General features: G+C 39.8%; 1 protein-coding gene across 1 annotated transcript in view; it reads right to left on the reverse strand.

The window, feature by feature from the left end:
- The window catches only part of gabbr1b (gamma-aminobutyric acid (GABA) B receptor, 1b), an 80,407-nt gene extending 58,495 nt beyond the window's left edge, over nucleotides 1-21,912 (reverse strand). Inside the window, exons 1-2 of the mRNA XM_041955275.1 lie at nucleotides 21,772-21,912; nucleotides 6,432-6,566 (exon numbers count right to left, since the gene is read on the reverse strand). Of these exons, the coding sequence (XP_041811209.1) occupies nucleotides 6,432-6,566; nucleotides 21,772-21,897 (261 nt within the window). The 5' untranslated portion in view covers nucleotides 21,898-21,912. The remainder of the gene's footprint in view (nucleotides 1-6,431; nucleotides 6,567-21,771) is intronic.
- Between the last annotated feature and the right edge of the window lie 3,512 nt (nucleotides 21,913-25,424).

A 25,424-nucleotide genomic window follows, 5' to 3' on the forward strand; every position in this document is an offset into this window, starting at 1 on the left:
TGCTCAAGAGAAATGAAATGCGCATGAAACAATTGTACAAAGTGCCATTTGAACGGACCACTGAAAGAGTGAAAGAGATCTGTCACCAGTATGTACAGGTAAAACATGACTTCTATGTATACTGTAATGCTCAGCACTGTAAACTGTTTTACTCTGTGTAGTTTCATGCATTACACTAGTAATTCTGTAAATGTATTCACAGAACACACTGTACAATATGTTTTCCTAAATGCATTATGTTGCACAGGAAAAGTTGTTCCATTTCTCTCTCTCTCTCTCAATGTACTGTACTGGAGCTGGAAGCCAGGGAACCACTGCACACATGATGAGGCGAGTTTCAATCTGGCCAAAGGTAGAAGGCAATAGAGTGATAGAAATTGCATTGGACAGAGAGCAACCACTGGTGTCCCATGACAACGCGGAGGGAATGTTACTGTGTGCAGCCATCTCAGACAATGGCATCCTCACCCATATCCCCCTTCTTGGTCCATATAATACACAACATCTGCTGACTTTTTTAGACACTCTTTACAGGGACCCTGAGATTGAGAGGGGTGGAGGCCAACTCAACAAGCATGCTGTTGTGTGGGATATTGTCCGTTTGCACCACTCACATCTGGTCAGACAGTGGTTTGAAGCCATTGAATATCTCCCTCCCTCCCCATTCCTTAATCTGATAGAGGAGTTTTTCTCTGCCTGGAGGTGGAAGGTGTATGACCGGCGTCCACATGTGCAAATGGCCCTGCTAGCAGCCATGGATGCAGCATGTGACGACATCACAGCAGAGTCATGCAGAAGGTGGATTGGCCACTCTACGAGATACTTTTTCTCTCTGCTTGGTAAGGGCTGATATCCGTTGTGATGTAGATGAAACTATGTGGCCAGACAGACAGGAATGTCTGGATGTGCCAGAATGATTTACCTATGTTCAGTTACAATATGTACTATTTTTTGTGCACATTTGTACAGCTCTACCAAAAGAGTGTTTCTTATGTTTGTTCTAAATAAGTGACTGCAGTGTATTTTCCTTCGTACAATGCTGTAGAATTGCAAAGCACATATACAGTAAAAATGTGAAACGTACTTATTCAGTGTCTTGTACTCACTTACTCCTCTAACTACAGCAATGTGTAACTTGACTGTTGTTTTCAATGGTGGTACAAGTAGTTTATTGTGCTGTCTTGAGCATTTTCAGGTAGTGTCACCGAGTTCTGACCTTTTTTGGAAAACACAGAGAGAATAAACTGTCATAATGAAAACATGACAAAGCCATTTGACTACCTTGTTCATACACGATGGTGTCAAGACTTCTCATTTTGATAACACTGGCAGTTTCATTGACATAAATACTTGCTTTTGAGGGATGGACTATCCATTTTTAGAAAGTGATGTGCTTTTGCAGGTTATCCAATAGGTTTTGCAGTTTAATTGTTTTGAGAAATGCACTTACTGTTGAGCAAATTGAATTAACTTTTTATTGAGGAAGCATGATGAAAATAATTAGAATGAATTTTATCTCAGCAAGAAATAAGAAAAAAGTATATGCCTATGCAAAACAAAGCATACAAAAACAAAACAACAAAAAGAAAAAAAAATACTGGGTTCTCACAATATTATGAGGACAGGGATGTGAGAATGGATTTTTTGTTTGTTCACTTTTTCCTTGTATTCTTTTCTGCTACTTGATATACTTTGGACACTGAAAAACACGGAAGCCTTTTCAAATGGGATCACTACTTCAACACATGAATTAGCAATCATCAGAGTTTTCCACAAACCAATCTATGGTGGTCATATTGACCACTATTACTACTTAGTGTTGACAATATTATGTGAATTCAGACCGGAAACTGTAAGAATTTAATTGATCCGTGAGGACCAAATGGGGTTATTAAACAAAGACAAGGAGCAAACAATTATATTAGAAAAGGTTGTTTATATATAATGCAATTCAATTCACTTACTGAGATGATATTTGACTTTGGATTGATTCTATAACATTTTTGTAAGTTGTGCACATATTTCTCCTCATTATACAATACATTTCATCTTGTCTGTCCTTCCTCCTCTTTTCTTCAAGTGAAACATTTTGCAACCTCTGTTTTGTTTTTAAAATGTGTGTAGGTGACTTTTTAAACCAGTCCTGAATTAGCCTGATCATATTGAATATAGTCTCCAGTAAATATCACCCACTGTAATCTAAATACATGTAAGCTTCAACATCTGTAACTGAAAGTCACTTCACTACTATTTAAGACATTTAAATCCTGTTACAGGCTAAAATTGACATTGTTCAGTTTAAGGCTGAGGGCCTGCAGTCAGCCTGTGGAGATCTGCAGTCGTCCTTTTGTCTCTTGTCTGTCTCTCCCCTGTCTGTCTAGTGAATAGCATCACTCAAGGGCAGTGCTGACAGATCGGGCCAGCCTCTCCTGATTGGGCACTGGTGTGCTCAATCATTCAATCAGACAATGTAAAAGTGTTCGTTGAATCTTCTGCCTACCCGTGTGGTTACGACAAAGACCTTCATGTGCCTGGTCCATCAGTCTGTCTTGTATCTACTGTGCTCAGTGCCCTGACCTGTCCTTGTGCTTTGTGCTCAGGTGATTCCAGTCACCTTCTCATGTTTGTGCCCTGCCTGTCTGCTCCCCCTGTGAGACTTGAGTGGAAATCCTACCACTCGAACCCTCATCTAGATCCTGTCTGTCTGGACTCCTCGTCATACTCCACCTTGGACCTCATCTGGACCTGTTCTTTCTGCTAACCCCGAAGACTTGAATCAGGAGCTTTTTGGGACTGTGCACCATTAAGCTCTGTTCATCTTGGGAACTCTGTTAGTTTGCTTGCTGAACATTTGTTAAAATATTACTTTACGCACTAAAGTCCTGCCTCCTCTGTCAGAATCTGGCGTGAGCGTCAATTAGAACACAGCCTTGAAGAATAAATGAGGATGGAGCTAAAATCACTTTACAGTATCTGAATGTTTAGTTCAATGTTCTCTCTTCAAACCAAATTTCCTCCATTATTCAAAATGTTCATTGATTGTCTGTAGTTTTAGGCAGTACATTACGATGTGGACAATGAAAAAGAAATATCGGTCACAGTCTCATTCTAGGAACTGGAGGAAAAGGTCTTTCAGGCATAAAAATAGCAGTGTGTATGAAAACTGAAGGAATATGTCTGACACCCTTTTTTTTAGTGAGACTGCACTGTCCTGGCATTCCCCAAAGAGCAGCTTCACATTAATGCTCTACTTTGCTCTAAGCTCAGATGACCTCCAGACAGCCACACTGATGTGGAATTGATTTATTTGTGGGATGCTTTTAATTTTCAACAATGTCTAAAGCAGTGCCCCCAAGTTGTTAGGCAGCAAACAATTCGATTTGGGCCCTTGTAGCATCTTAGGTTCAGTCACTCTTGACTCCACGACATTTACTTGATAAGCTTAGTTACCAGAGTTATTTTGCAGATTCCAAATAATTCAAAATATAATCAACAAATGAAATATGATGTATCATTATAGATAAAAATAAAACTTTATCCCTCCCCATTGGGGTAATTTGCAAGCTACTTAATGGTGTATATAAAGCAATCAAAATTAGCTACACAATTCAATTTATTTATTGAAGGGTGTGTAAATGCAACAGGACACATACACAAATCATAGTGAGTGACAGGAACAGGGACCCAGAAATCAGGTTCAGCTGGTCCTGATGTTATCAAACCACCTCCATACAAGTGGTGTCTATTTTGGAACCACCCTACTTTTGATTTCAGCCATGCCCGTTAGTACTGTAGGTAGCGAGTGTATATAAATTAAATACATTAAAATTACATTATGGTTAATATTATGACACATTTTTATCACAGTGAAATGTATATCGTATTATCCAACATATGACATGGCACATGTCTAGAGGGAGAAACACTGACATACAAATAGTGTGGACCTCAGGAGTGCATAACGTGTTTTGGTGAGAAACACTGAATGCTAACATGTTACCATGCTTCTGTAGAAACTCCACGAGGTACCTTTTTAATATCAATTCAGTATATTGACAAATTTAGTCATGTTTTTGAATAATACTTCTGAATATTGTACGTTGTAATGTTTTGTGGTATGCAAGTGAACTGCAAAATTGTGAAAAGAAAAATGCTGCTGGGCTTTCTCTTGCAGGGGGGCTATGGTATAATATAGTGTTCCCCTTAATCCCTAAAGTAGTGAAGTGAAACCTACAGTCATGCATGAATGATTAAATGAATCAGTATTACAACTGCAACCAAGTATTCTCTGTCTGCTTCCCTAATCTGACTCCATATCTCAATGTAACACCCCTCACTTCCTCACTTTAATATGTTCAAGTGTAGATTTTTGGATCTATATCTTTGGTGTTACGAGTGTCTTCTTGTGGTGATATTCTTGAATTTTGTTTCCACCTCTGGTGGTAAATGCTCTCTGTAGTGTTTTCACACAGCAGTACCCAGAGATTACTTATCAAATAAACACTAGCCATGATTCCATCAGCACTTAAGTATCACATTTAGAAAAGCAAAACATTAAAAATAAAAAAGCTTTTACTGACTTGAGGTGGTTTTTCCTTTTTTTGGGAGAGATGGACACCTTTTTCAAATAAGTCACGAATATTTAACTCACTTGAATGATCAGCTGTTTCCACTCCAAGAGAAGAAGCAGAAGCAGTTTCAGCAGATTAAAACTCCTCAAGAACAGATTAATGAATATGTTTCTGACAGTAATAGATGAATAGAAGTTTTGTGTGGTCATGCTAAATTTTGCAGAAAGTATTTGATACAGAAAGTCACAGCATTTTTCAAATGAAATTAAGCTATGGGTTTCAGTGGGCAGACCCTCATTACGTCCAGCCATACCTATCAAATCATACTGAAATGGTTGTTAATGAGATCCATTCAGAGAATTATGGCATGTGGGAGGCTACAGGGTAGCATACTGGGTCCTCTTTTCATTTGAATATATAGAAATGGCTTAAAAGCAGCTGCATCATGCAATCTTTTTTATATGCTGATGATTGTGTTTTGTAAAACATAAACATGAAATAGTCTCTGAGAACACTCAGTGAGAAACCTCTAGTCAAGTAGAAAAATATTAGATGAATAAATAAATTAGCAAGGTCACCAAATCAAAATACAAGAGTTCCATATAACTACTGAAGGCAGTGCAAAATATCGAGGTTGCCTTTTAAACTAATTTCTATCAGGTTTCTTGAAAAAACAGCTACTTTTCCAGGCAGCACAACTCCTCGCACGCTAGCTGGAGCACAAGTCAAGTCATTATGGTTATGTTGCTCTCTCTCACTTTTCTAGTCTGACAGACGCGCCCTTTTTACAACACAAGTCTGCATTCACCCATTCACTCACACATTTGCACAATGCTTATTACGAGCATTAACCGTTCACACACACTCACACACTGATGGCACAGCATCGGGAGTAATTTGGGGTTTAGTATCATGTCCATGGATACTTTAGTATGTTAATTGCAGAGGCCAAAGATCGAACCTCTCCACCTGCTGAGCCACTGCCACACCAGAGAAATGGTTACAGCGTACCATGTAGTGTTTTTGACCTCAATTTTCACCAAGAAATCATGAGCATTGATGACATTTCTACCTTGCTGCCTGCTATTTCTATGTTGATTTTATTGTCTTTGCCTGTCTTGTTTGTTGTTTTGATCTTATCTTGTGGTGTGTTAAATGCTGAGGATGGCTTATTGCCATCAGGCTTTACTGTATTTTCATCCTCTATGATTTTTAATGTGATAACTACATTATGTGTTTTTAATTGTCAAATAAATTAATTCATTCTTTCATCTCTCTACACAGTTTTAATATAATCATCCTCACATTAATACATGAAACAAACAAGTATTAGTACATATTAGTACATATTTATATCGTCTTTTCTACGCTGTTTTTCACCATTTGAGGTTCAACTGTTGCTCTTTTAATTACGTCATCTTGTTGCATCCAATGGAAAAACTGCCCACCGTGTGTGTGTATCAGATAATGGTATGGGATGCTAACAAGCACTCATTCACTTTTTCTTTTGCCAATTTTCTCTCATAATTTTGTTAAAATTTGCCATACATTTAGATAGAAACCCAACTCCTGTGTTCAGTCTTATTCCTGCGAACCAGTATTTCTACATAAGGAGCTCTTCTTTGTTGTGTCATGGTGACTATCACTGTTCATGCTGAAAACCCAATTCTTCTTCTATTGTTTTCTCTTTGTCTATAAATGTAAATACATCACTTTCCTAATACCACAGATTCTTCCTAGAAAGACCTTTGAGGCAGTGGCAACATTTTGATTCACTGTTGTGTTACAGTGCAGTAAACACAAGTTAAGTGAAGCGTGACAGCTCTGTGCTGAAGATCCACAAAGAGAAAGGGCTCTTACCACTATGAGGTTCCACATGCGAGCGGCCTCAGCCACCAGCGTGGACACAGAGCTGCAGCCTGGCATCAGTACGATTTTAATGGGCTCCGTGTACAGAAGATCATACAGCAGCTTGGTGGCCTCCCCTGGATCACACTGTGGACACACAGACAGCAGGACAGTCACACTGTGCTTTACATCCTTACATAGGTAATGCAGTTCATCATTTCACAATACCGGATAAATACCAAAGACCTTTGTGGAATTTCACCGCTTTCACACTTAAAAGACATCTTAATGCCAGGAAGGGACTTAAATATTATTAAATTAACTGACAGAAATGACATTATTTACAGTTACATATAGCCAAAGAAAGGTACAGTATTAGAACAGAATAAGAAGAACACTACCAATAACTTGACTGGATAAGAAATGAAACAATTGGGAACATAAAGCCCAATGCTGTGTGTTTGACAGCTTCTTTAATGCAATTAAGGGTTAAGGCTGATAATCAGAATGAACTGCCAGACTACCTTTATGGATTAACACTGTGTCCGTGTGACCCATTCCTGTTAAAGAGGGGTGTTATGTTGTTTTGCCCGAATCAGTAGTGAGCTATGTCACTTTCAGTCAGTGATGTGGTAGCGGTTGCTAGGAGCAGCAAACGTTTTGCTTTTCACAACAATCACAGAAATATGCAGACTTAAGAGTTGATCTTTCTCAAAGGAGATTTACAACAACCTAAACATCCATCCATCTCAACCATGCCTTTTGGTGACTATTTACATTAAACTATGTTGGAAGATGATTAATCCCCCCAACAAAGATTTGATTGGTTAATTGTTTCTTCAACTAGGTAAAGAGCCGTCAATATTCACAATACCATAACTATTAGAATCACTGAACAAATGAGATGGGGGTGATTATTAAGAGGTCTGGATCCAGGCAAAATGAAGAACATACATGTTTGTCAAACTCACTGTGTCCAATTTGAATGGAAATGATGCCAAACGACTTACTTAAGATAAATCATACAATGAAAATATACAGTTCATTACAATGAATAAATGACACAATACATTACCACTGGATGCATAACATTTGTCACCATCATTTATTTTTTTAGATACTTAAACATGAAACTAAGATTTAAAAAAAGACAAAAGGATACACTGAATTCATCAAGCTAAACCCACCCAACATATAAAACCACACTCAACCTTTAGCTGGGAAGCTAGCAGAGCAATACCTTGTGAGGTGTAAATCTGGATTTCAGATGGTAAAACCTTTGTTTACATTTCCAAGGAATGTGGTTGACGTGTAATATATTCATTCACCCCTTATGCTCCTCCAGCTGATCTCAGAGAGCAGGTGAGGGAGGTATGGGTGGAGGTGAACACTCCTGTAACTCAACATCACTTCACGAATCCACATCTCACCATATTCACACAGATTTGATTTAAATCCCTCTTGTAACTAAACCCTGCCCACGTATGCAGTTTCACTCGGAAATACCCCACATTCCTGAAGCTAAAGATGTTCTAATTGTCATTTCACTCTGACTTTACAGCAAGCCCTCCTAAATGGTAACTAGAAGATATTGATAAATCCTTAAACTTAGTATGACAGTAGCACAAATTAAGACATTGAACTGACTCATTAATAACAGCACACTGCAATATCTATGATTAGTTTACTAACGTCTACCGCAACATTAGTCACCAACAAAGCCCAGAGTGCACTGATCTGAGCAAGGGTGTTTTTATAGCTTATGCGTTCAACCTTTCAAGGACCCATAGACTCTGTTGGGGATCTGGGGGTTTGGTTATACACTAGGAAAACAAACTGATGTTCTATCTGTTATATGTATATGTAGCTTAATATTTATGTATGTTTATGTATGTACTGTTCTGACATGGAATAGATGAATGTGGGGGAAAACTCAACTCAAGATGAGAGAAGATACAATGCACACTCCACTTAAGGAAGCATATGCATTGTAAGTGTATGTGCACATGCTACATGTAACCATACACAGAGTGGGGAGCAGAGCCAGCAGCCGGGGGGCAAGGTGAGGCACATTCCAAGGTCACCTCAACCTGATTCCCGACAGGCTTGTCTGGGGAGGCAGAGACAGCATTTATCTGCGTTATGCTGGGGAAAACATTTATGCCCCAGTTAAGCCCAATCACCCTGATCCACATGTTACAAATGGTGTTCCTCACTTTCAATTTACAGCCAGTGGTCAATGAAGAATCAATAAACTATTTAAATGATAATGGTGATGGAGTGGTGACCATTAATCATTCGGCAGAAAGAAAGGAACATCGTTTTTTGTCATCATGTCATATTACTCCACACAGACCATTCAAAGCAAAGTAGAAAATAGAAAACTTTTGAATAATATATATTCCCCAATTACCACAAGAAATACCACTCACATTTTGTTACATCATGATGCAGAATATTGAAAAGTCAAATGTGATGCAAATGCACTGACACATTTGTGAAATTGTGACACACAGACTGAACTGTACAATACATGCAAGTTTTCTTTTACTGATATTCAGTAAAATGTTTCTCAGCAAAGGAACACAGGCGTCTTCCAGATAATGCAAACTATATTTTTATGTTATGGTCACCAGTTGTAATCATTTCAATTTCTATCTGAGACTGTTTGCTTTTTTCCATCAGTTTGACATGGAGGATTCTGCTAAGTAATGCAGTACCAATGAGCCTTAGCTGCTGCTGCTGTGGAGAGGTAGCCAGTCGGTGTGTGAATCAGCTGCAAGGAATTGGAAAGGCTTTGGTGTTTCAGACCACATAGATAAAAATTCATGTCAAATTGACCCAGGTTCAAAAAGTAAATCCACTGAAGTTGTAGATTTTATAGTCTTTATAATCTAGCAAATGACTGGATCTTTCTTAATGAAGATGTAGATAATGTCTCCACAACTATTTTTTAAGAAAGCAACCTTATACCTTTTTAACATTTTTTCATATTATCAGATATATTCTTATCTTTTGAACTGAGTGTGTGATGAACACATTTTTGCCTATATATATATATTCGCTATTATTGTAGTTACCAAAAAAAAACCAAAACAAAACAAAAAAAAAAAAACAACAAAAACAACAACTGAAGATTCAAGTGTACTTTTCTGCAGGGACAGTGCCCCCCACAGAGTATCAGTGTTCTCCAGGGAGCATGAATGAGGATGTCTGGACTGTAATTTGACTGGTGCAATATCTGAGTGGGAGGACAGTAAAATTAGTTTGGCAGGTTCTCCACCTGCTGTGCTGTTATTAATCTCTGGGTTGGGAGGTGTGACAGTGGGTTATGTTAAAAGTTGTGCTGCACTGCTCATCTTCACTGAATGTACACTACTGGGAGTGTAAAATGCTCCTGACCATTTCAGATATGTGGATACATCTTTTTCTTCAGGTTAAAATCTCCTTAACTAGCCTTTACAGCCCTGACTGAGTTTGCTTTTTAAACACCAGTAAAAAGTTGATTACTGTTTTCCGATGATATATGATATAAACATGAACAGTTTTAGGCAACGTTTAAAACCATCTGTTCAACAGCAAGGACTGAAAAATGTCTAAATTATTTATTTAAAGAAAGACTTTATTTTTCATGAGCTTGTTGGCTTAAGTTGCTCACTGTCATGATTCTCTGATTGTTTCACAATAAATGACAGAGGTTTTTTTTTGTATTTATTGTGAAACACATGCAGGAAGTGTTAGTATCAACAGTAACTCTATTCTTATCTTACCACAACAAATGAATGGTAGAGAAAGGAAAGCACTTGGGCTCCTGCTGTGGAGATGCATATATACAAGCATTCACATTTTATATATTAACTTTGTGATATCATTTACATTTTCAGATTGTTCTAGGTCTACTGTAGCAGGTTTTGACACATTTAAATAAATGAAGAGGAGTGCCAGTCAGTCATGTCGAGAAACAACAAACATAGAAAAGAAACTCAGTCGAACCTCACAAAACAATAAAGCAAATAGCAAGCATCAATGAAATATGTCGACAAAAACCAGCACTTCACAAACAAACAGACCACAACACAATTCTGTTTACAATAGGTGAATTACATGACGCAAGAAAAGCAATCCACCTGGTAAATGTCTGTTTTGTAATCTCTGCAACCACAAAACATTTCACTCTAATTCAGTTCACAACCACAAAAAGAAAAACAATTCAAAACATCCTGCTGATGTTCTGTTTTGTTTTGATTTTAATGGTCAAAATCAAAAGCCCACTTTCCGTTTAGAATCAAAATCATGATGACTAATAATGTGTATTTATATTCAATAGTCTGAGTTGAGTGTAAAATCAGTTATGAAGAAATATTTCCAAATCAAATAATGTACCACACCATTTGAATTTTCTTTGTGAGCCATTTTAAAGTTTTAAAAAATGGCAAGAGACTGCTGCTACATTTAATGGCCTCGTTGAAGCTCGAGATGTTTTGAACAGCTCTGTCAGGGGGTCATGACGAAGGTCAGAAACTGTTTCACTTAAGACTATAAACATTTAGAATAGGCTCGAATTCATTTCCCACTACAGCCAATAACTGACAAGAAGCTGTTTCCTCGCCAACCACTCCTGAAACAGTCTGCGTCATGTCTGAGAAGGTAAAATCCATTCCGATGGAGTTAAAGGAGAATCTGAGGTATGTGCTGGATTGACACTGAGTCAACAGGCTCAGTACAAAGCAGCTTGGAGAAAGCTGCCCTCTTAAATTCTGAATCAAATAGATTGGTTTGTAAAGTAATCCAGAGGAGCATTCCTCACAGCTGACTCATTGATTAACCCTGGCACTCCGGGGAAATCACCAACACATTCAAATGAGAAACTGTAGCTGCTCTGTCTGCCCCAGCTCCTGCTGCCATCCCATCCCAGTCTGAACCATTGGGACCAGCCTTCAACTTTGAGCAGCACAGCGCCTGGACAAACATTTAATCATCTTCTCGCAAGATCTCGGGAAAAAGCTTGATACATTTTCTGCTCTGTTCACCACCTGATGATGCAGTCTTTTTAGGGGGTGGGGGCCTTTTGGGCATCACAGCAAGCAATGCAAGCAGCAGGCGGCAGATCCATCAGAGCACATTCACTGTGATATGCTGCTGGCCTGGCAGAGCGGCAGAGTCGGCTAGAGGTCTGTGATTGATGAGCACTTCTTACACATGCCTAACTGCTCGCAGTATGGCCACTCAAACATCCACGTGTTCTTGTTAGTGCAATGATATTTGATGAAAGATCTTGCCTTTATCTTGAAGCCAAATATATGTGGGTTGGTTGCTGTTGTCATGCCAACCTCCCCACCCCCCTGACTCTAGGCTTTTGAAGTGGGGATCCAATGCAGAGCAACACAAACCAATCAGAGTGATGCTTTTAAGAAACACCAGCCTGTCATTGTGCACTTAGCTGTTGATATACTGTGTGTGTGTGTGTGTGTGTGTGTGTGTGTGTGGTGTGTGTGTATGTGTGTGTGTGTGTGTGTGTGCGTGCATTGGTATGCGCTGTGTGGAACGGCTCAGGTGAGAAGAGGCAAAAATTAGAGAGACTGAGACAGTTGGAAATTAAAATCCGGCAGTGAATGACAGAGAAGCGGACACTCCCTCTCACAGATGCTTAGCGATAGAAACTCAAGGCTTCCAAGTTCAAACAGCTAGAAAGGCAGCTCACATAAGAAAGTGTGCTGATTAAAGCCCATACACTGTATAGATGTCCCTGTTGGTTAGATTCAGCATGTGACAGCTGCTGCTCTTTGTCTGTACAGTTTGTTCATCATACAGTATGACTCATTGTGCTTTGAAAGTTCACGTTATCAAAAAACTGATCCCCAGGTTTCTGTAATAGCTGACAAAGGATAATTGGCCTTTAATCAGGGCCCATGTCTCTGATTGGTTAAGTGATTCATATAGGTCTAGTGTTGTGCTCATTGATGGCTTTTTTTAAGGTTACATAAATACCCAACAAGTCAGAAAATTGTAGAATGTGGACATCATTTTCCTACATAGCTAGTTGGCTACCTAGCTACATGCATGAAAAATCACCACAAAAATGGTGACAAGGTGACTTGCATCAGCAGGATGTTCTTCTCATAATAATTTAGAGCAACCAAGAAAAAACTACAAACACAATATCAGCCTTGTTGAATGATGGGAAACAGAATAGCAATTCAGTCAAATTATCAGGCAAAATATACCCACCCCAGTGTTCATTAAAGACTGTTAACTTTTGCCCTGTCTCCTGTGCTCTCTCTACCTAAGTGTGGCATTTTAGGTCCAGTACTTTTGCTAGATATAGTCCATTCTGATGCCTCTGTTCCTCAATAAAAGAGGAGGCGAAACTCTACATTTATGTGTAAAACATGCAAAAATTCCTATTAGCAAGGTTAGCACCAGCACTATTTCAGCCACCGTAGTGTAAAAGTAATGACACAGGATAATAGCAACCTGGCTCTCTTCCTCATTTTGTTATGGGGAATTTTTCAGGGAGATTTAAAGGTGTATCATAAGTGTCACCACTCTGTACACATCACAACTATAGAGTAAAGGTAGCATTACTGTTGAGTGTAAGTAAACAAGTCTAGGGGACTTTTCATGAGGCCTGTAGGGTAGAGCAGTGTTACATAGGAAAAACACTGGATAAACATTTCAGCTCTTAAATTGTCATGCAGCAAGTGTTATTTCACAGGTATATTTTATATTGATTCCTAACTCATGTTGGCAGTCTGGTTTTGCTTCTCAGAAACAAATGAGGCAACACAGTGTCACATGATTTGGTGAAACACTTAATGCCTGTGGAACAAGGTGTACGGACACCTTCGCTTAGTTTGGGGAAATATGTTGTTAATCAGATTTAGGCACAGCCAGTTTTAATTATTTGTCCAATGATAAAATTTCATAGTCAGCCTAATATCAACAATTGCTTAATGATCAGGCCAGACGATTTACAACACAGAAATTAACTTAACCAGAATTCACTTAAATTCAGATTGAAAAGAAGAACAACAAGGGAGTGGTACATCCGTAAAGTGACTAAGAGTAAGATAACCAAGACGCCCCCACTTTATCTATAAAAACATGAAAACAACAAGAGTGCCTTAACAATGACACAATACGCACTAACCAAACATACAATGATAAGACAGTGAACAAGTAAATGGAGGTGAATTCGGAGTTCGCAGGTTTAGTATGCAGCATGTGAATGAATCAAATAAAATTAGTAGTGGCCATCATGGAGCAGCTGATAAAAGTGTTGATACATTAGAATTACGTTTGGTTATGTAAGCCAAGTCTAAAAATAATTCACCCAGTTAGCAGGAAAGGAAAATGCTAGTTGAATGACCGGAGAATAGAAGCCGCAGAGCCTGTGTGGAGACTTCAGGAGTAGGCTGGGGGGCATTTCAGTATGTCTGGGAAGAGCAGGTGAAGATTCAGCAGCTGGAGTTGAGTCGTACAGGTAAACAAAAGAATCCATAAAGAAAGTAATCTGTACACAAAAGAAGATTTTGCCCGCTCTGTGACAGCCTTTTGTACTGAAAGTGTAGCAAGGAGATTCAAAAAGTCTCTGTCCAATCCAAGGGTGGCTTTTCCACAGGGATTTGTACAAGGAGTAGTAAATACCAGCTTTCACAAAAGTAGGGTATATTATTCCATATGACAGTTTCCATGAATAACATAAGATTTGGTTTTATTTACCCTCCACGGTTAGCTAGGATAATTTTTGTATCTCATACACAGTGCGGAGAACTAATCTGGCAGGTCTGTTTGTTACAATTTGAAGTTAATATATAATACCTTTCTGCAGCACTTAACCATAAGACTAGGCAGTATAACAGGTGTGACAGAACAGGTGACCTAAAAACATTAATCATAACAGAAGACAGGACATATGCAGAACATTTCCTTGAAATAACAATGCCCTGTTCCATCTTGGAGACGATGTAATCAATACAGTCAGACCAAGTCAATAAGTTATCTAATCTAACACCAAGTAATTTGGTTTTAATGACCAGGGGCCTCATTTATAAAACATATTTATGATCAATTTTAATCTTAAGTATGACATAAGAAAACAATCACAGTTTGGGGCACGTATCCGTCCAGGCCAGTGGTGAAATTTGGATGAATGTGGCAGACAATATGTGCTTTCTCCAATGATTCTAATGCGTTGGCCCATTTAGGATAGTTCAGGTGTGGGCCAGCCTCCCGTTGCCTTAATGCTGCGATTGATGCTATTCTTTTTTCCTTTGTAGTTAAAGGTCAGACCATGCAGTAGCGACACACTACAAAGTTATGTGTTTAGCTTTGTCTATTTTACCCACCGAATAATATGTGTCCTCTGGCTTCAATCTCCTTTACCAATTCTAAAAAGTTTGCTTTTCTCTTTTAGTCCAGGGCTATTTCTAGCTAACTGTTCATTTTTGAGGTGCCATCAATTTCATTTGATTTGAAATCTACAGAACACAGGTGCACAAGTTACAAATGTGATTTTTACAACCTGCTAAAGCAGGGTTTTTTATATATATATGAATGAATGCAAGCACGCCTCGGATATTATCCTCAAATGTTCAAGTATAAATGAACCTTTTTATAAATTAGAGCCCTGCTCAACCTATACCCTAAGATAAGATAAGATAAGATAAGACTCTTATAAGACTTTTTAATCCCCAGCCGGGGAAAGTTGAGTGTTACAGGCAGCAGGCAATAGCAGTAGGAATAACAGCAGTAATAAATATATATGTTTCACAGTAGAAAAAAGTATATATGCATAGGTTGAGTACTTAAAGAGAATGAAAAAATAAATTTGCACAACATACTTTGTGTATGTGATTGCAGGCTGAAGTAAACATAAATCACACATTAGTGCATTAACAGTCTCAATATGGACCCAGTGCTACATTAACTGATGCTGTTGTGTTGAACACTCTGACAGCTGTTGGAATGAAGGACCTGCAGCAACGTTCATTCCTACAGAGTGGATGCAGTAGTCTGCTGCTGAAGGAGCTGCTGAGGACCCCCACAGTGTCATGCAGGGGGTGAGAGGGGTCAATGATAGATGTCAGCTTGGCTCACATCCTCCTCTCACCTACGTCCTCAATAGTGTCCAGAGGGCAGTCCAGGACAGAGCCAGCTCTCCTGACCAGTTTGTTGAGTCTCTTTCTGTCCCTCTCAGAGCTTCCACAGCCCCAGCAGACCACTGCGTAAAAGACTGCAGATGTGACCACAGAGTCATAAAATGTTTTGTGTGACCTGCACTTTCCAAAGGACCTCAGTCTTCTCAGCAGATGGAGAAGACTTTGGCTTCCTGTACAGGGCATCAGTGTTGGTGGTCCAGTCCAGTTTATTGGTGTGGTGAACAGCCAGGTATTTGTACTCCTCCACGATCTCAATGTCCAAACCTTGGATGTTCACTGGTGTAGTCTGAGGTGCTTTCCTGTGGAAGTCTATCACCCTCTCCTTAGTCTTGCTGGTTCTGATGTGCAGGTAGTTCAGTCCACACCAGTCAACAAAGTTAGTGATGCAATCCTTGTATTCCAATTGGCCAATGGCAGCTGTCTGTGCTGTGTCTGAAGCCCGATGTGTAGAGGGTGGAGAGGTAAGGAGAGAACACTGTACCCTGTGGAGCCCCGATGCTGCAAACTACCACATCCAACACACAGCCTTGAAGCCTCACATACTGCGGCCTGTTGGTGAGGTAGTCAATGGTCCATGCAGCCAGGTGGCAGTCTACTCCTGCTCCCTCCAGCATTCCCCTCCACAGTGATGGTTGGATTGTGCTGAAAGCACTGGAGAGGTAAAAAAACATGATCCTCACTGAGCTCCCAGTGCTCTCCAGGTGGGAAAGAGATTGATGGAGCAGGTTGATGACTGCATCTTCCACACCAATGCTTGGTTGACATGTGAACTGTAGGAGGTCCACCTCGCTGCTCACTAGGTGACAGAGTTTGAGTATAATCCTCTCCAAGGTCTTCATCAGATGGGAAGTTACGGCTACCGACCATCCCAGGCAAATGGGAGAAATTCCGAGCAAATACTATCTGCTATTATATTGATGCTGAATCAACATAAGACTGTTGACATATGATGCCTCTTGTACAGTATTTCTAGAGTAATGTGTTTCTGCAGAAGTGTAAATAATTGTTAATATGTTAATGTGTTTTGTCACCACCACAGAAACATGAAGTAATTGCTGAAGTATGCTATGGTTGACATTCACTGGCTGCGGTTAGTCATTGGTTTGAGTAATGGTTTACAGTCTAATAATGTGTGTTTGTATTGATAACTAACGGTGGCTGATCAGGCTAATTATCAACTAACTGTACTCAGTTTCTGACAACAGTATGCAGTAAATGGTGGCCCTTTGTGTGCATGTCTTCTAACTGCTTTCCTAAATATGAAGTGCTTGATGGTGTTATTAATGACTCCTGATGAAATGTGAAAGCACAGCATTCTTTTAGACCTTTTTTTTTAACGCTTCCTTTTGTGAGTAACATTAACATTTATTCACTAAGAAGAGCTGACATTTCTCTGTATAATATGTCTTTCTGTCGTCTTAAGGTTCTGCCTCTTTCTGTCAGCTTCTGTGTGTCTGCAGTATATCTTGTAATGAGAAGGGACTAGTAGTCTCACCTTGGCGAGTTTCTCATGTGTTTCATGTTTAACATGTAAAAAAGTGTTTTAATTCAGTCTAGTGACTGCTCTTATGATCTCAAACTCAAATGCTAATCTTTGCGTGGGTATTGAAACTTGTTCAGAATAATCTTGATCATCCTTTATGGAATAGATTTATTTGAATATAGAGTTAATGAGTTAATAAAAAAAATCAGACAGGATTGTTGGGGAGAAGCCAAACATTAAGGCATAGTTTTTAATAAACTCACTGCTTTTTCAATACACTGACTCCTCATTGTTGATTTGATACTGTATTGTCTTCATAATATGTAATCATCACTTCTTGCTATCGCACCATCATTTTTGGCTGCAATGCCCCAATAAATTATTTTTGTTAAAGGCCAGAGCAGCAGTGTCCTAAAACCGACTTAATTTCAGGCCTGCTAAATGCGGGCCACTGACAGGCTCAGATTGTTATTCTAAGTGTCTGACAGCATCACAGAAAGGATCCCTACAGAGAGAGACCTTTTTGTAAAAGAATAAGATCCTTTTTATTTAACCAGCAGCCTCTATATCAATTTCACCAAAGCAACCAGACTTACAAAGACAGTAATTTCATCATAATAAAACTTCATTCAAATACGACAAACAAAATAAAACTCACCAAAACCTGGTTTGTCTTTCCACTGTTCCAACAATGACCACCAGCTCTGGTTTGATCAAAATAAACCCTTAATTGACTGAACTGGGAGAGGAGTGAGAGTGCACATCAGAGAAGCAGCATGTACAGCATGTAGAGCCAGACTGTTTTCCCATTTAACTCAGGAATTATTTTCACCAGACATTATGACCAGAGAGATTAAAATATGTTGGACTTCAACGGATTTTCCCAGTGAAAAAAATGGTAATTACTGTTGTAAGGACCTCACCACAAGGATGAACAAACAGTGGCCTGCATGTAAAACTAAAAGCCTAAACAAATAACAACAAGAACAAAGAAGCAACACCAAAATTCTGTTAGGCCTTACAAATCTCACCTGAGTGTAAGACTCCCTTTGAATCCAAATGGTTTCCCAGTGGATGGGACCCACCCGGACTCAGGGAATCCCTGCAGCACTGTCATGATGCCATCAGGAATTTAAGAATCCATGCTCCCCACTGTATCTCACCTTTCCACTGTAACATGAAGTTGCTACAGGAGGTGCATCATTCCTAATGAGACATTTGTATTTCAAGCAGCCTCTGCAACAGTCCTTTAGCTCACGGGACAAGTCACAAACCATTTGTATTCACCAAACACGTTTGGATCCTCAAAAAGACTAGCTGTTTGTGTATCCAGCAATCTCACTTTGCCTACAGAAGGAAGAAAGAGAAGGATTACTTCCATGCCCTGCTCTCTTTCAATTAAGTTGACTCCACTGAAGACCAGCCTGCTGTTAACCACTGACAAACCACCAACAAAACAACACAACAGCCCTGTGAGAGCTCAAGGAAATGCTGCTGTACGGGACAAGTTAACACTACGGCTGATTAGGTCAGAATGAACAAAACGAGCGGTTTAAAGACAAAAAACAATATCTGATCACATTGATTGTGAGTCGGGTGCTGTTGGGCTTTGTTTTGTGGTGGGCTTTTCTACCACTGCAGTAAAGCCAGTAAGCTGCACTTGATCAGTTAAAACACCACAGCTGATGAACCCAAGTTCACAAAACGTATTTCTGTGTGATAAAAAGACAGTTATTGTGTCTTCCTGCGGTAGCGTTCCTTCTTGCACACTGGATGCAGCAGTCTGTTACTAAAGGAGCTGCTAAGGGCCCCCACAGTGTCATGCAGGGGGTGGGAAGGGTTGTCCATGATCGATGTCAGCTTGGCTAACATCCTCCTCTCACCTACATCCTCAGTGGTGTCCAGAGGGCAGACCAGGACAGAGCCAGCTCACCTGACCAGTTTGTTCAGTCTCTTTCTGTCACTCTCAGAACTTCTGCAGCCCCAGCAGACCACTGCGTAAATGACTACACGTCTTCACAACCATGCACACATAAATCTTAAAGGCACAGATAGCGGTAGTATAACTCAGCTTTGCTACCCACCATTTTGTTGTCAGGGACGTGGAAACATGTCCTCCATTGTACTTGTGATATCTTTGTCAAGCCTTGCAGTCTTGAACCTTATGGGACGTAGCCATTCCCGCCATCTTGCTTTCTCCCTCTCAACCTCAATCACTCTCTCTCTCTCTCTCTCGCTCTCACACGCACACACACACAAATTCACACGTGCAACACACTTGCTGCTTTTATGGTTGTTACTGTAGTTGCTTGTGTTATAGCTGGTTGTGTTGTAGTTGCACAATAGATGTTTATTGATTGAAGGATTATTGATTGTTGACCAGTATTGCTGATGTGAATAAAAGCTATTGTACATTTAAAGAGCAGTTGTCTGTGATTATTTGTGCACATGTGTTCTGATAACAGCTGGTTGCGAGGGTCAAACCTTCATGTTCACCTGATAAATATAAAATAGTATTTCAAACATTGACATTTTAAGTAAAGAGTCTTTTTGTGAGACTGTATCCGCAGTTTGGTTATTGGTACCTGATCTGAGGGTGGTGCCCTGCTATCATTAGTTCATATTAATGATTGTATTGACATTATACAGTTATTGGTATTTCTATACAGTTATCAATAACAATCCCTGGAGGTGTAGTGGGACTAAGTAGGCGAAACACTGTTGAAGGGAGGTATCCACCTGATGACCCCCAGAGACGTGTTAGGAATCACTGCTCTTTGGCATGTATAGAGGCAGATTAGGGCTCCAAGGCTCTTCACTGAGAATGAATCCTCTTTTTGAGCACAAGTATCTTGTGTTTAAATTAACCTAGTATTTGCTAATGACCAATCCTGCTCCTACCAGATAGCACTGGACAATGGAAACTCTGGTGCTGTGACTCCTGTCTGTCATGCAGTGCATCCAGTGCAGCCGTGGTGGCATCAAATATCAATTTTCACCTGCTCAATCCACATAGTTTTGAGAATTGCCTGACTTCTTACACATTTCAAAGTTTTCCACTTACAGAGCTGCATTTCTTTTTAAATATTAGTGACTAATAATATTACTAGTACTTCCCTTTACATATGTTTCCTAAGTGGATATGCATATTCACCAACTTCACTAGCTTATCCATTAAATTTTTTCAAAGAAAGGTTTACATCATTTTCCCAACATATTTCAAACCACTGTCAATCTTAAACATCATTCATAAATGAGTCTGCATTAAATCTTTTATATGACCTTCCCTAAACAATTGTAGCTCAAGGCTTGAGTATTTTAGTCTTTCTTGTTCAAGCAATCACACTGAGGTCACTGCATCCTATTTGTTTGTTATAATACTACCTGCAAACACAACTCATGTATAACATTGAAAATGTGATGAATATAGGTTGACCCTCCATGGTTGCAAAAATCTATTTTCCTGCACGGATCACATTTGAATTTAAGATGCTTCAGTGCCATTTGGAGTTCAGTCAACAGATTTAGAAGAGTTTCTATGGTGAGCTGACAAAATACACAGTTAGTGTGGTGCTGTTTTGTTCTTGCAAACACACACAGAGTATACCACTACATATACAGGTAGATCATTTCTCTAGGGCTGCGACCCAGTTTTTGACCTTACTGCTGCATTTTAAAAAACACAATACACAAAGGACTGTCAAATATTCTGACAATGGCCTAAGATAACGTGGGAAAAGTAATAATTTTGAAGCTATAAATAAGACACCCACAGTGAAACAGTCTTTTATGTGGACTGCAAACATATGAATATGATCTGTACATTCGGAGATGCAATCTATACTGTCGCCTAAGAAGTGACAACCTCACAACTAATGTCATTTTCACAAAAGTCTGAAAGTTAGCCTTTTCTTTACCATTTCTTTGTAATAAATTGCTTTACAAATTGCTAAAAAAATCATTAATCTCTTTTTTGTAAGCCATAACTAAATGCTCGTGGGTCTCACACTTATTAATTAGCCTTAAAGTCTGGAGTTATAAATTATTGTAAATCTTTAATGGGGGGGCTGTAATCACCACCTCTGCAGCTGTGAGTTAATAACTTATTAATAATTGAATTCTGGTGGAGATCATCTGCAGCCTTTTACCAGAAATTAGTTGTCAAATCATCTAACCACTAAAATGTACTTTTCACAACCTGGTGACCTCAATGTTATTATTTATTATTATTATTAATGGATTTCAACTATTGTATGAAGCGCTATGATGAAGAAATATTTATTAACCATTATTAAAGCAATTCGTGTCAACTTAAAACTTGTCAGAAAGGGTGCCGTCTTTGACAGTGGTACCTACCGAATTTTTTTTTATTACTAAGTTTGAACAACACAACCACATGAATCTATTCATGCAATCTATTCTTTCATTTCCTGCAGGCGCATTTATTGGGTTCCCACTCAACACTTGATGCTACTGATTGCACGAATGTTGCATAGTCATACAAAAATAGTGTCATAATCTTTGTCAACAAGAAAGATCAGCACAACACAAAGTGAATTCCTGGTAGACCTACAGCACCTGCAGCCTCATGTGACAAATCCAACCACATATGATTCTGATTAACAATGGAGTGAAAGATGGAAAGAACTGAGTCTCTGACTCTGACTGAGAATGAAATAAACTGTGCTGTAGCCCAGTTTGTACTCACCATGCTGTCGTAGTGTATGAGCTCCAGCTCGTAGTCCGGCAGTATGTCGGTCCTCTTATTCACCAGGTCCAGAGCCATCTGAGTGGCGGGGAGGCAGGCTTGTCCGCCGGGCCAGCCTCCACTCATGGGAAAGAGGGCTCCGATGTAGAGCTTCTTCTTGCCTAGAGCCGGGCAGGAGCAGGAGAGGAGGACAGTGAGGGTAAGGGTCAGAGAGGAGCGGAGGACGGACCTGCTGAGGAGGCCTTGGCACAGCTGAACCATCGCTGATGGATGCTGGAGGCTCAGCAGAGGATGAGGTCAGTTTATTCCTCCAGTACTGATCAGCTGGGAGTCTGTGGAGGAGCCTGCTGTGCGCGGGTCAGGAGCTTTGAATTCCCATGAGCGACGCACAGATGGGAGCGCGCTTAGAATAACCTATTCATGTACATGAAAGCCACGCGTTTAAATTCACCGTTTTTTCGTTGCAAAATAACATTTAACAGCTGATGTGATTAGTCTTCTCTTTCCCAACCTAACACAGTTGCTGTGAACTCCTGCTCTCCATCTGAATCAGCACTGTGGACAGTCTCATCTACTCTTCCATGTTTGAGGAACTTCGATCCGCAGCTCATTTAATGCTTTCAATGAACCACAGAGGAGAAGTTCAGAGTGATGATCAGAGGCTGCAGCTGCTGTCTGCTAACAGAAATCTAATGTTAAATCGAGATTCGTGTTTGAATCCGGCCTTAAACTCTGTCCAAGGAGCTGAAACTGGAGTGATATTCAGTCCGTGTGTCGGATCCAGATTACACCGCCTCCCCTTTCCGCGTTATGAAATATTAAGAAAAATCCACAGAGCTCACGGGGAAAGACGCGGAGAGCTTTACTCAGTCCAGAGCCCCTCGTCTCCTGCCTTCCTCATCTGTCCGCCTGCATACAACGCACCTACTCTGTCTTATAGGAAATCGGCAATACGCGAGAAATGTAGGCTATTCTCTTTTCTAGTGAGTAATCCAGTGCAGTGAACTGGGAGAGCGGGCAGTTTCCAGGGAAGGTCGGTCCTAAGATGAAGAAGTCACCCGAGCGTTGCTGGAATGCGGTTAGCAGTGAGAAAATGACGGAGGCAGGTCTGCACGTTACTGACTGCAGCAGCGGCGAGTGAGGAGGGGGGGCAGCCTCTCCGTTCCACACAACACTTTCAATTTGCAATCCCTGAGCACAGCCCCGCTCATTTATCTTTCCTCCGACAACAGCCCCCCAACATCCTCTACCGGGACCTGCACCTTGTGAACCGTCCACAAACACCCCCCGAAACCCAAAACTCCCTTCACGTCTACAACTGGATTAAAGCTACAATGACAACTCTTCTGTTCCAGGTGTATTTCTCGACCATTATGGGAGGCTAAGATTGTCCACTAAAATGTGTTCATTCATTTCAATTCAATCATTTAGAAACCAGGGCCAGATGAACACACTGTGGGGCCACAAGGCAAACATATTCCCTGATCCTGCCTCCACAACCTTTAAAGTGACAATACATTCAAGAAGCCTGACATTTACATGCAGAAATAATGTTCTTGTTCTTCTTACACATAAATAGTTGCATTTCTGAGAAATAAAGTGCACTGCTGACAGTACGGTCAGATGTGAGTCCTGGTTAGGTATGACTACTTGCTTTGTGGTGGCTCTGCTCACCAAATATCGTAGTGAATATTTTCCAATAAACAAATTCAGCGGAACCTTACAAAACTGTTTGTGTGGCGTTTACCTTAAAAATGAATATCGGCTAATATATTATTTGATTTTTTTTAAACAAAATAATGTTATCGGCCTTATAAAATCCAGAATTGGTCAATCTCTAATGAATACAGAAAAAAGAAAATCTCAACACAAGGTCCACTTTCTCAAGAGCTTGCAACTGCATCTCACAGTCTTCGTCAGAGGATGGAGTTTGCTCAGTTGCCCCTGGCAGGAAAAAGGCTGGAAGTGGACCTTCAGTAAAATTTTTGTTTGTCTGTTTGTTTGTTTGTTTTAATACTATTAGTTATAGTACTACTGGTATCAGTGTTTTGCATTAGTATGGTTGATGCTTCTATTATTCATGTTACTATCAGAATTAATAGTGTGATTGTTATTTTGTCACTATTTCCAAGGTCAAGAGTGACCTTCATTGTACTCTAATAGCCGAACTGTTTACATTCACAGTTCAGTTCTGACTGGAGACCCATGCTGCATGTTTTACCCCTCTCTCCTTATGTTTAATGTCTCTCTACTCTATTGGCCTTCAAATAAAAGCAAAATGCCCCCCACATAAAAAAGGGAAAATGTGAACTTTCACTCTCAAAAACTTATAATAGTATAAATATACTTAATAACAACAACAACAATAATAATAATAATGTTTATCAATATTATGATGTTTGCTGGGAGATTAAATTCTCAACTGAAAAGGTGATTAAATAGTTAGTTGGTAACAGTTAAGGTAATGTTTCCATTTATCTGTTATTGTGGCACAAATCTCTGCTTTTCTAGTTTAATCTATTCTGCTCCTTCCTTGCTGTCTTCTTCATAAGCCAATACAATCTTTTAATTTAGCAAAATACATTGCAGAGATCTCATTGAACCATAATGAATCATGCTCTGCCTCTCCCCCACATACTCCTACATTTACACTTTTCTTCATTGCCGTCTCTTGCTGAGAGTGGTGATGCTTTCCATTTTGTCCCTGTGAGTGTATGAGTGTGTGTGCGTGCATGCGTGTGTGTGTGTGTGCATGTACATGCGTGCATGTGAATGCTGAGTGTATCTTTAATAATGTATCAGCACGATAATAGGCTGACACCGATTCTCCTCTCTCCATCTCATTATTTTCTTGATTCTTTCCTCTCATTTCCAGCAGCCACAGAGCCTCTGCTATTCTTCCCTTATATCTGGTGCTGTAGCGTGATGTCTATCTCCCTCTACTCCATCCCATTTCGGTTTCCAGGCACAGCTCTCTACCTGACCAGCTCTCATTTTCTCGGGTGGGTTGATATGTATCTCTCTGTGCCGCCTCCTATCTCTCTGGGATTATCCATGCTGCTCAAGAAGAGAGGCATGCATGCGTCTCACATCCCTCAGCTCCAGCTCATTTCTATCAACAAACTGTGCTGTCCTTTACTGTCAGAGCAGACAGCTCCGCACACACAACTGGTTAAACCAGTTTCCATGGACATGAAACTGGGAGGAAGATGCAGTGCTATTATGCCTGCTGATCCATTTGGACAGTGTTTCCTCCTCAGTAAATCTGAATAACACTCTGAGCAGAGCTGATAAGTGATTCCCTGGCTTTATAAATAATAGGTTAATTTTGTGAAATGGAACACTCATGATGAAGTGGGTAAAAGTAGAGCTGATGGTGTTCAGAGAATATAATTAAAGAGCTTACAGTAGTTTACTCTTCTGACCCTGTTTCACTCGTTCAGTGATAAAAGAGTCAAGGTCATTTATGTGCTTTAAACTGTAAAAGGCATGATTTGCTAAAAATGGGAGCATGTTTGAAGACATGGCACTGCTGCACAAAACTACGCTTTATTGACATTTAGGGTGATGGATATTTGGGTCATATTCCTATACTTTGATACGTTTGATTACACATATATTCTGCGAATAGTTAGATTACATGCATATACTTA

Source organism: Chelmon rostratus, chromosome 16, assembly GCF_017976325.1.
Source record: "Chelmon rostratus isolate fCheRos1 chromosome 16, fCheRos1.pri, whole genome shotgun sequence".
In the NCBI taxonomy this organism is placed as follows: Eukaryota; Metazoa; Chordata; class Actinopteri; order Chaetodontiformes; family Chaetodontidae; genus Chelmon; species Chelmon rostratus.